The sequence below is a fragment of the Thunnus thynnus genome, chromosome 16 (genome assembly GCF_963924715.1).
Source record: "Thunnus thynnus chromosome 16, fThuThy2.1, whole genome shotgun sequence".
Classification (NCBI taxonomy): Eukaryota; Metazoa; Chordata; class Actinopteri; order Scombriformes; family Scombridae; genus Thunnus; species Thunnus thynnus.
In genome coordinates, this window is record NC_089532.1 from 17,029,770 (window position 1) to 17,041,256 (window position 11,487).

General features: G+C 44.5%; 1 protein-coding gene across 1 annotated transcript in view; it reads right to left on the minus strand.

Moving 5' to 3' along the window:
* Positions 1-10,494, minus strand: part of LOC137199339 (fibroblast growth factor receptor-like 1) — a 29,301-nt gene extending 18,807 nt beyond the window's left edge. The window contains exons 1-2 of the mRNA XM_067613569.1: positions 10,179-10,494; positions 9,386-9,481 (exon numbers count right to left, since the gene is read on the minus strand). Coding sequence (XP_067469670.1) covers positions 9,386-9,470 — 85 coding nt within the window. The 5' untranslated portion in view covers positions 9,471-9,481; positions 10,179-10,494. The remainder of the gene's footprint in view (positions 1-9,385; positions 9,482-10,178) is intronic.
* Between the last annotated feature and the right edge of the window lie 993 nt (positions 10,495-11,487).

The window sequence follows — 11,487 nt, forward strand, 5'->3', positions numbered from 1 at the left end:
ACTCTAGTCGCTTTATCTCACTCCATTAGGCTAAGGCCCGGTGCACACACAGGGGCTGAGTGTGTGCTTAGGGCCACTTATCAGGGAAGAGGCAACAGGAGGGAGGCTGGGAAGGGAGAGAAAGGCCAGATAGAGTGACAAATAGAGACAGAGAGAGGCAGAAAAGAGGGGTCAGAGGAGGGTAGAGGAGGAAAATGAAGCTGAGAGGAGAGAAGTAGCGGTGATGGGGTTAAAGCGAGGAGGGTTGATTTAGAGAGTGGTGGGGAGCAGAGGCAGAGAGGCCTCCTTTAACACGCAGCTCATACGGAGAGGAGGGCTGCATGGGGGAGTGAAGGGGGATTAGGTGGGCCCAGGCGGCAGTAACCAGGAATCCCAACAATCTCACACCCCACTCCCTGGCCCGGGCTCAGCCTCAGCCACATGACACACTCAAACAGACCTCTCTCTCCCGTACAGAGCAGGGCACCAACGAGCACCTGTTTATTACTGTCTGTCTAATATGTTTGGAGATGGACCGACCACTTGGCACTGAATGGGACATTGTGTGAACGCTCACACATGCTCTGGACCACCTGTGTATTGTCTCTTACTCTCTCTCTCTCTCTCACACACACACACACACACACATACACACACTAAGAGATGAAAGTTAAAAGGCAAAAAGATGTGCATGACATTGTGCTTTGGTCCACCTGCCTCAGATAACAAAGGGTGTTAAAGGATTAGACACCTCACTTTAGCATTTGACCACAAAGTCCTTCCTCCAGAGCAGTGGTTCCCAACAACTTCCTGTGGGGTTGTGAGTAAAGCTGCAGCTAACGTTTATTTTCATTAATGATTCATTTGTCCATTATTTTCGTAATTAATTGATTAGTTGTTTGGTCTAGAAAATGACGGTGAAAAATGTTGATCACTGTTCCCCAAAGCCCAAGATGCAACCTCAAATGTCTTGTTTTGTACCAACTAAAGAAACCAGGAAATATCGACACTTAAGATGCTGGAACCAGATAATTTTAGTATTTAGTATAGGCAATTCATTTTTCTGTCAATCGATTAATCGATTAATCATTGCAGCTCTAGTTGTGAGACAATCAAAAGAGCAGGAAAGCAGGAAAAAACATTTATGCTCCTCAATATTACATTTTTATTTCTGATACTTCTTTACTTGTGTGATTCCCAACCAGGGGATCGGGACCACAAAGGGGGTCCTAAACAAGTCTGAGTGGTAACATGTTGATTAAATTTATATTATAAAGAGGAAAAAGTTTCCATTACACCTAATTATGTTCATTTTCTCAAACTTTTCTGTAATGTTTTCTTTTTTTTTAGTAAAATACTAAATGTGTATATTCAGGTGTGTAAACCTTCCTCAAATTAAACAATGTGAGAAGGTGAAACAACTCTTAGGATGAACTGTTCACAGGCCATAAATCACACACAGACATTGCTTTATTTTAATGGAGTGAACACCAATAAAAGGTCAGGAACAACTGCTTTCATATTTTTTTTGTGAATTACTGAATAATCTTAACTTTTCAGGCCTAAAAACATATTCAAATAAAGCATATTCAATAATCTGTGTTTTGGTATAAGTGCTTGATACGTTCTTTGATACTTTGTTTCACTATAAAAAAGAAGTACTGAGATTTAAAACCCAGCCCATCTCTTCGGTTGACCTGGTCGTATCCCATAAGCACACACAACTGACAACGATGAGCCACAAGAAGAAATTGCTTTGTTTTAAAAAGGACACAAGATAAAATAAGTTGGGAACCACCATGCTTCTTGGACGATACAAACAGTGGCGGCCTGTTACATTGTCTCTTCACTATGAGACCTCTGTTGTTGTTCTTTCGTGGCCTCCATCATCAGTCAACAGTGAGGAGCATCCTGCCACTCCCTGCATGCCTCCTTCGACTTCCCTGACATTCCACAGCGGGGAAAACTAACTATTTAACCTGTGTTCAGCTCATTGTGTACAGTCGACACAGTGGGAGTCCAGTCTGGAGGTGCAGAATGAGATACAGATGTCTTATTAAGTCAAGTTACCGTCGCTCTGCGTTGGTCTGATGTTCTACTGACTGGCGGAGAAGCTCATAAGCTATAAACAAGACCATTTTGAGCCAGACATGCTGTCACAGACGGGCCAGTGTGTGTGTGTGTGTGTGTCTCTGTGTGTGTTTTGGTGGTCACATCAGCGTGATGACGACGATGACCGAGCCTGTCGCCGAGTGCTGCTCGTTTCTCCGTCTCCGGGAACCCTACACCCCGGCGTACAGTCTGAGGATCAGCCAAATCTCCATGACACTGGGAAGCGCTTTACACCAGCACCTTTGTCAACAAGGCCTTTTCAGGAGAGGGCCACTGACAGACTGTGATGTCGCCGGAGTGTTTGGGCAGAATGGAGCGATTCAGACAGGGGCAGGCGGGAGGGTACGGGGCTCGGAAAAGGAGTGGGTGAGGGAGAGAGAAAGGCGTGTGAGACAGAGACGAGACAGAGTGGGGGGGAGAGAGAGTGGGTGGGTGGGTGGGGGGGGGGAGTCGAGGCGAGACAGAGGGAAGGGGCGGAGGAACTGGCAAAGCTCTCACTGACAGCAATGGGGCCTCCTGACAATCCAGGAATATTGTCTGAAATCAATCTGTCATCGTGGAGCTGTTGAGCCTGTCATTACGATGTGGTACTCGCCCTTTCACAGTGACAATTTGTTCAGTGCTTTCCCAGTTCACCTTACTACTCAGCTGTACAAAGGTCACTGCCCTCTATCCATCTCTGTCTGCCAGTCTGGCTGTCTCTCTCTTTGTTAATCAACTGTCCACACTGAGCTATACAGTCCTTTTACCAAGGTGCCCTGCACAGAAACAGGCAGCTGATGACCAGAATAGATGTACTGCTGCAAAGGACTTCTGTTACACCATCTAATCCTCATATTTCCTCTTGCCAACTACTCAAAAAATGCAAAAACATCTTTAAAAATAATAAAAATAAGCAAAAAAAGAAGTACCTAACAGTCAATCTGGACACAGACTAACAGTATGAATGGAGCAGTGCCCCATCTGCCAAGCCTCTAACTCCAAGTACATCCAGGTTGGGGCTGATCCAAAGCCCAAACTCACATCCCCGTGCATGAGGAAATCAAATCAGTTTCACTGCATGGTGCAGAATTCCAGTCTGGGATAGCAGTAGCCTTGCTATAAAATATGACAGATTATAGTCCTTGCTCCTGAAATGAGTTTTCCTCCCTCGTCCTGTTCCACTCTTCAAGTCAAAGTAGGGACATATTTTTCCGTTCATTACAGATGCAATGGGTCCCCTGCATGAAAAACCTGGGCCTCTTTGCCTCCTCGTCTCTGCATGTTGAGAGAAACTGCCGCTGGAAACGGACGCAAACAAATTCCACCATGACAGCTTACAACTCTCGCAGCGAAAACTCCTATTTTGATGTATTTTGACAAGCAATCGCCCAGACCGGACTCTTTATAACCTCTGTCAATGGGGACAATGCGCAAAGAATTTCCGAGGTTGCTCAAAAGAATCCCTAATGAAAAACAAAGTGGGAGCAAAAAAAAGCTGAAAAGCCATGTGGGGTCTCATTGAAGCTCATCGGAGGTGAACTGAAAGGGGGTGGGGAGGTGGGAGGGGGGGGCTCGAAGAGGAGAAGAGGAGGAGGATGGAAACTGGGAGGGAGTGTGTGTCGAAGGCAGCGGAGGCCTCATTCAGAGCTCGTTATCCCAGCTGGTCCCTGGCTCGGCTTTCTTCAGACCCGGCCAGCCATCGCTGTTGCCACCACCATAACTTTCAATCAACCTTTAACTGCAGAACAGCAGGGTTGGTGCGTGTTTGTGTGTGTGAACGTGTTTGTGTGAGGGTTTGTCAGGACAACAAGTGATTTCTAATGAAACCCCCAGAGAGAGAGAGAGAGAGAGAGAGAGAGAGAGAGAGAGAGAGAGAGAGAGAGAGAGAGAGAGAGAGAGAGGGGAGGTTAACAGGAAAACAAAGACCAGGGAAAACTTTCAGTGTTGATTTCTGGTATCAGATCATAAAGATGACTAACAACCTTATACAACACACAACTGCTATCCAAAATCATAAACAGAGGGAAAACAATAAAAGACAAAAGAAGAGAAGAAGTGGGGAAAAACAAAGAGAGGAAGTTCATCTTTAAATGATATGCAACAGCTACCTCCTGGCTGCCTGATTTGGTATTCTGATAAGTAAGCGTGAGACTACAGCAGCACAGATTCAAGCAGGCTGTGGCAAGTACAGCAAACAAGCACACATAAGATGGGGCAGATAATATTTCTGCCGTTTAAAATCAGCCTTTCATTCACTAACATCACAATGTCAACTCTTGTCCAACTTGTCCAAACCTGCTCGGTCCAAGCTACATCCTGAAGGCCACCATCATATAAATACAGTATAGATATGTTTTGTCAAGACAGAGAAAGGTTGTCATGGCATAGTTTTTGTTATACTATACATATTGTGTTGCTTTTTTTTTTGCAAGGTGGCACAACACTGAAAAGGAGGGATTGGGGGGGGGGATTGCAATGAGATGCCAAAGCTGAAGGAAAGTTATTGAGAGGAAAGAAAAAGATCCAAAAACACCAGGAGTTTCGATTTCTGCACCCCCTGCCTGCAGCTGTACGCGGACTCACGATCCGAACCATAAATCTAAATGTTAAAATCTACAGGAAAACCAAACTGGCTTCTCCTGTTGAGGGGTGAAAGAGGAGAGCAATTGGAATCTCATCATTTCACTTACTAAAGTGACTGAGCGAACAGCTGTGGAGTACAAAGCGGGGAAGGAGGAGGGGAGATGGTTGGGGAGGAGAGGAAGAAGGAGGAGGAGGAGGAGGAGGAGGAGGAGGAGGAGGAGGAGGAGGAGGAGGAGGGGACAGGAGGGGGGGGCTTCTCTCCGCGTCTTGGCTCCTCACAAGAAAAAGAGAAAACAGAGCGAGGACTGGGGTAATGAAGGAGGCTTAGAAAAGAGGGGTTGCGCAAGACAAACACTTCCCACTGTGGAGCCGAAATGTTATTGTAAGGTCACTTGTAAGGTTCCAGCAAAGCAGACCCTCACCCCCACCTACGGGCTCGCTTCCAGCCACTCAAGTCCGCTCTCTCGGGCCAAGGGTGTAACACAGCAGCCTGGCCTGCGGAGTCTAAACAGTGTCCAGTATCATCGGATGCTTATTTAACACCAAACAGCTGACAATTAACACAAACCTGTTATTCATTTGTCTGCTAAATCATGCAAGTCAGAGCGGTTGATTGTCATCTGAATTGCTGATTGTCTGACTCTGTGGGTTTTTTGTGAAGGTTAACGGGAGCAAAAGGAATTCTATTTAACTGAACCGAAATCCATTCAGCCAGCAGGAAGAGTGTGTGTGGTCTGAAAACACATCCTGAGCCAACTGCCCAAACTAATGAGCATTGTATATATGTAGTCGATAGGATTTTCCCAAAAACAGGAAAAACAAAAGGAATAAAGAGAAATTCTCCTCATGTGCGTCTGAGCATTAGCATACAGGTGACAGTGACAAATACCGAAAGTGGACAAAGCCTTGTTGAAATTCCACATGAATGCTAATTGAAGTGGCCATTAAAGTCAGTCAATGAGAGAGTGTTGCTCACAGGGATTATATGACCCTGCTAAAGTAAACACCAACTGACCTCCATTATGACTACTTATCACAGCTACAGCCCTTTCCTTTCTTTCCCCTGCGAGGGGTGAAGTCTGACACATTCCTCTCTCCGAATGTTTCCTCCTGAACTGACGGGGTCAGCGGCGCGTGGTGATAGATGAGAAACACGGATTGTTATAGCGGTGGTAACATTATTTCCGTGATAGAAAAAGAGGGATCATAGCGGGAGGAATATTATTTCCACCTGGTTTTGAGGAGAAATAGGTGGAGCGGGAATAGTTGTTGGTGTACCTCTGAGGTTTTCCAAATTGCCCTGCGCTCCTTGGATCTCTCATTATCATGACTTTTTCTCAGGGCAATTTCAGGCTGCTTAATAAAACACATGCATATATTCAGACGTACAAAAAAAAAAAAAAAGAAAAAACCCCAGCTCTCGCTCCCTCCTCGTAACTTCTTCTCACGCACCTCTAAATGGCAGCGCCTCAGTAAAGTGAGTCCCCCGTCTGCTGTGAGCTCTAATGGATGGCAAATACGTCCAGTCTACAGGGATGAGGAGTGTTTAAAATTAATTACTGCTGCCCTGTCCAACCTGGGGGACCGCCGCACATAATAATCCACCCATTGTTCTCTGCAAATGGACCCAGACTCTGTAAATAGGGGGCTACAGAGAGCTGAGAAAAGGCTGGGTGGGAGTAAAGGTCAGCTCATGCCTTGTTTTAACGACAGCACATTAACTTAACTCACTTCCTTCAACTTTACACTGGTAATAAAGGCGAGGAAATGCGGAGAGAAGCAGGGAATAAGAAGGGGGACGTGTGTGAGGAGGACGGAGGGCAGTCCTGTGGGTGTCTGGTGTGGGAGAGATTGAAGGTGATGTGGTGAAGAAGACGAGGAGAGGTGTTTAACTTCACTTGAGTTCTTCTGATAGGTGTGGGCAGAAAAACAAAAACGTAACATGAAGCTGATTTTATTTTCTAATACCTAAATGGAGCATTCAAGTGTGAATCCTGCAGGGATTACAATAAACATCGTACACAGCAGCAGCACAGCAGAGCTTTTTCAGAGCAATTCTTTCTCTTTTCTACCCCCTCAGTCTTAGTCCCAGATGGGCCCATGATCCAGAACACCACTGTTACACCTTCTTACTATTCAGGAGCTATTTAAAAAAAATAAGAGGACTTTGGGGCATTTGCTGAGAAACTAGCCTCATTACGGTTAAAGGAAATGGAAAACTGTCTGGACGCCAAATGGCCTTGTGATTTTAAAAGAGCTTGGCATCCAATTTATCTCATAGTACCTTCTTGTTATGAAACCATGATGTAACTCTCCTATAAAATGTATATTTTCCAACAGGGTTTGCGGAGCAGTTTACATGCTCTAAATTTGTCCAGATGGCTCCAGAGGTGAAGCAAACATTTATGTGGTGTCGAACTCAAACAAATTCACATACATACATGCAGCGAAAGACAAGACTGAATGTGATGCAGCGTTCACCTGATTCTAATTAAGATGCATCAAAACAGCACCGTTCGGCCTCTGTGTGTGTGTGTGTGTGTGTGTGTGTGTTCATTGTTAACTAATCCTGGTACATAACAGAGACACCTGGTGCCTCTCTTTTTCTCCCAGGGTGCATTTCTGCAGATCCATATGTTCAAGGCTGCTGCATTCCACAGTCATTGGAGCCCAGTGGTCCCCGGGCCTGTCACCACATTAGAGGCTCTGCTGGGACACATCACTGAGCACCTCCTCCAGCTGCTGGGGGTGGCGAAGCACCAGAGGGGGGGAGGAAAGGCGCTGGGATAGAGGAAGTGCAGGGGTTCCTGTTTGGGAGGGGGGGGGGGGGGGGGTCTTAAGAAATAATTCTTGCTTGGCCAGTCGCAAAGTCTTTCCAGTGTAGAGAGGGGTCCATATGTGTGTGTGTGTGTGTGTGTGTGTGTGTGTGTGGCACAAGGATAGGGGGTCTGGGGTCAGATGTCGCCTGATGAGTGACAGCAACAGGCTTAAAATCTTTCACCCAAACTCGCTGTCTTCTCAGGTGTATTGTCTGAAATGTTTAGATAACACTTCCAATGGGTTTTTACTGTTTCACACATAAGTCAAAGGAGGCCTGCCCTTTATAATTTAATTTACATTTGTCAAAGATGTCATCATACATTGTTAAATTTTACAGGGACAGTTTTACAGCTTTGCTGGCCTTCGCTTCACTATAAAAAGTTTCGAGTCAGAGCCTCTGACTGTATTTCACAGGATGTCAGAGTCAAGCTGTTGGATTTGGACTGTAACACAGAACTCAAAGTATCGCTGCTTCTGCTGGGAGAACTCTGGGATATTTACACTTCACAGGCAAAATTACGCTTCATTGTGCAAAATCATCTCGTACAGACTGTCTGCCAACTACATATCTGCTGATGTGTCTATCAGTCTGTGCATCTGCAACCACTTTGGTGGGAGAAATTATGAAAACCAGGCTGTAAATTCTTCCTTTTTGTCTGAGATTGAATCAGTGTTGAGCCATGCATCCTCTCCTCCCATCCCATCGGATTCCCCTTTGGGTTTATCCCTCACTGACATCTGTTAATCTGTAAACATACAAAATTGTCTAATCTTATTTAGCCTTCACGTCTTGTTTACTTTTGGTTTAGTCGTGCCGTGAAGGCACGGCCGCCACGCTGTGAATGAGGCTTTGTCTCCAGACCCACAGATCAAATCTCCCCCTCTAAACTGCCGCCAACCCCCTCCTGCCCCCCGCCCCCGCTACCTCAAACCCTGATAGCCACATGCAGGTATTGTACCTATCAGACGCCTCTTGAATTCACTACCATGCAGAGCAGGAGAATAAAGAGAGCGCTATAGAGCCTGCTTGTTTTGCCAGTGCGTGGTCTTCCGGGGAAATGTGTCTGGCTTTCAGATCTCTCTCATTAAAGCCCCAAGTTTCAAATTTTGCCTCGGTCTTCGACTCATGCCACTGGATTGCATCAGACATGGTTCAGTAGTCAGTGACGCTGGATGAAATCATAGAAATTGCCTCGACAGTTATTCATGACCTGTTGACAAGCTCACTGCAAGTTGTCTTTATAAAGCAAAGTATTGATACTGGCACAATAAACAGTGTAGTGAATTGTGGTCAGACTGAGGTCTCCCATTCTCACCACTTTTTCGGTCATGAACACACACACAAAATACACACACACGCACACACACACACGCACGCACACACACACACACACACACACACACACACACAGGCTGATGTGAGGCAGTCCCTTGGCCAGCCGCGGGAGAGCTGGACTCTTTACACTGACTTGTGTTCTTTCACCCTGGGAAGCTGATGGATGATGTTTGTTTGGTTTAGCTGTAGTGAATGTGCGCACACACACACACACACACACACACACACACACACACACATACACATACAAAAACACACACACACACACTACCCTGACTACAACACACACAAACTAGGGGTAGAGGCTGGCTTGCCCTCTCTCATTCCCCCTGCCCTGTGTTGATTTTGGGCTCTGTTTAGAGGTTTTTTTTCCTAGTTTTCCGTCTCTTACTTCTCTGTGCGAAAACGTTAAGAGCCAACTGAGACTTTCTTCATACTCACAAGAAAAACCAGCCAACCAGTCAACTTGAGTTATAATGAGCCGTGAATCTGGAGTTACCTTCCAGGATAAAAACATGCAATATCAAACCGAAAAGACAGAGAGAAAGAAAAGACAGTTTATGATGCTCTCACCTCTTGCGCAGTCGCTCAGTAAAACAGCCTCAAAGATGAACAGCACAATCTTCAGGACTACCATACTGTCCAAAGACAACTTCATGCTCCCTAAATCTGAAAGACACATGGTCACAGTGACACAGTGCATGTGCACGCAGCAAGAGAAATCCACGGAGAATAACATTATTATTACAGAGTTTTGGAAAATACATTGCTCAAGCCATTTCTACATACATGGCAGATATTTTTTAAAAAAAGATGTGTGAATGTGATATATGAGGAATTATATTCTTTGATACAATATATCAATATCTGGGACAATAATACTACTATTTACAACTCAGTTTTCATGTCACTAACACAGTTTTTCTGACTTTTTCTTTAGTTGACCTCAGTGGTTTCCAAACTAGACTCCAGGGACCTTTTGGGGTCAGTGAGAAGGTCTGAAGGGTCTAAAATGGATCCAAAGTGGAGTCAAATTGTAAATATTGCTAAAACAATAAATAAGTTTCATATATAGTAACATTACAGCTAAAGTCAGACACTCAGGTTTGAGGGCTGTCTGGGACTTTTTTTTAGGGTCCTAGTAAAGTAGGCTAATCATTCAAATAGCTAACAAAGGTTTGAGATTTTAAACTGTACATGAAAACGTCTTTTTTTGCTAGTTTATACTTGCTGTACATTTGCTGTGTATTTGCTTCCAGTAAACTATCACTACTGCCCATTTGTAGCTTGTGGAAGCATGCACATAAATAGGTAATGCTAGATAAAAAGAGATAAAAATTACCGTTTATTTATGTAGCTGACATACCTGGATGTTGAATGAATGAAGTCAACCTTGTATCAGCCTCTTGACAGAAATGCTTTCAGCTAAAGTCCGTGTTGAGTCCATGAATCAACAGTGACAGTGGCCGACTCTTCGCGGACCTCTAACGGACCTGCGAGCGCTTGTCTCTGGGGTAAAATAACGGATTCAAGAGCGGAATAAAACAGGAAACTTCCATATAGCGCAGTAAAAGTCCCACATGCTAATTTTGAAAAACACGGGGCAGTCCGGTCTGTGTAGTCCGCTTCGTCTACCAAGTGACTTTTCCAGTGAGTGCGCACACAGCGGAGGCTTGTTGTCCGTCCCAGCGCTGCTACTGCGGGCCAATCAGAGCCCGCAGAGGCCGGACGCTGTTAACTCTTTATTCCTCTCTCTCTCTCTCACACACACACACACGCGCGCGCACACACACGCACACACAAACAAAGCCGCAGTAGAGTTTTAATAACATGCAAATATCACTGTAACATGAATTCCTTACGTGCAGTGGTGGAAGAAGTACTCAGATCCTTTACTAAAGTAGAAGTACCAATACAGCAATGTAAAAATACTCCATTACAAGCAAAAGTCCTGCATGAAAAATCCTACTTCAGTAAAAGTACATAAGTATTAGCAGCAAAATGTAGTTGAAGTATTAAAGTAAACATAGTGGTTTCTTATATATGACATCATTAGATTATTAATACTGAAGCATCAGTGTGTAAGCAGCATGTTACTGTTATAGCTGCTAGAGGTGGAGCTAGTTTCAACTATTTTATTTACAGTTTGCTAGTTTAGTCCAGTGGTTCCCAACCTAGGGGGCGGGCCTCTCCAAAGGGTCACCAGATAAATCTTAGGGGTCGTGAGATGATTAATGGGAGAGGAAAGAAGAAAAACAAAGTTCTGATACACAAATCTGTTTTTAGTTTTGGGCTTTTTCTCTCATCTTTGATTTTACGTGAAATATTGGATCATTTGAACATTTATTGAAATGAAACCAGGTGAGAAGTTTAGAGGGAAAAATCACTATTTGGTGGAGCTGTTAACAACTCATAGACATCTGAAATGTGACCCCGATGACACACTGCTTTTTGTAAGACGTCAAAAAACAAAAAAGTTGGAAGCCACTGGTTTCATCTTTAACAATGTGTTGTATTTTAAAAGCTTGTTATATTATCCATTGTGTCAAATCTTCTTCTGAGAAATAACTAAAGCTGTCAAATAAATGTAGTGGAGTAGAAAGTACAATATCTCCCTCTGAAATGTAGTGGAGTGAAGTATAATGTAGCATCAAATAGAAATACTCGAGTAAAGT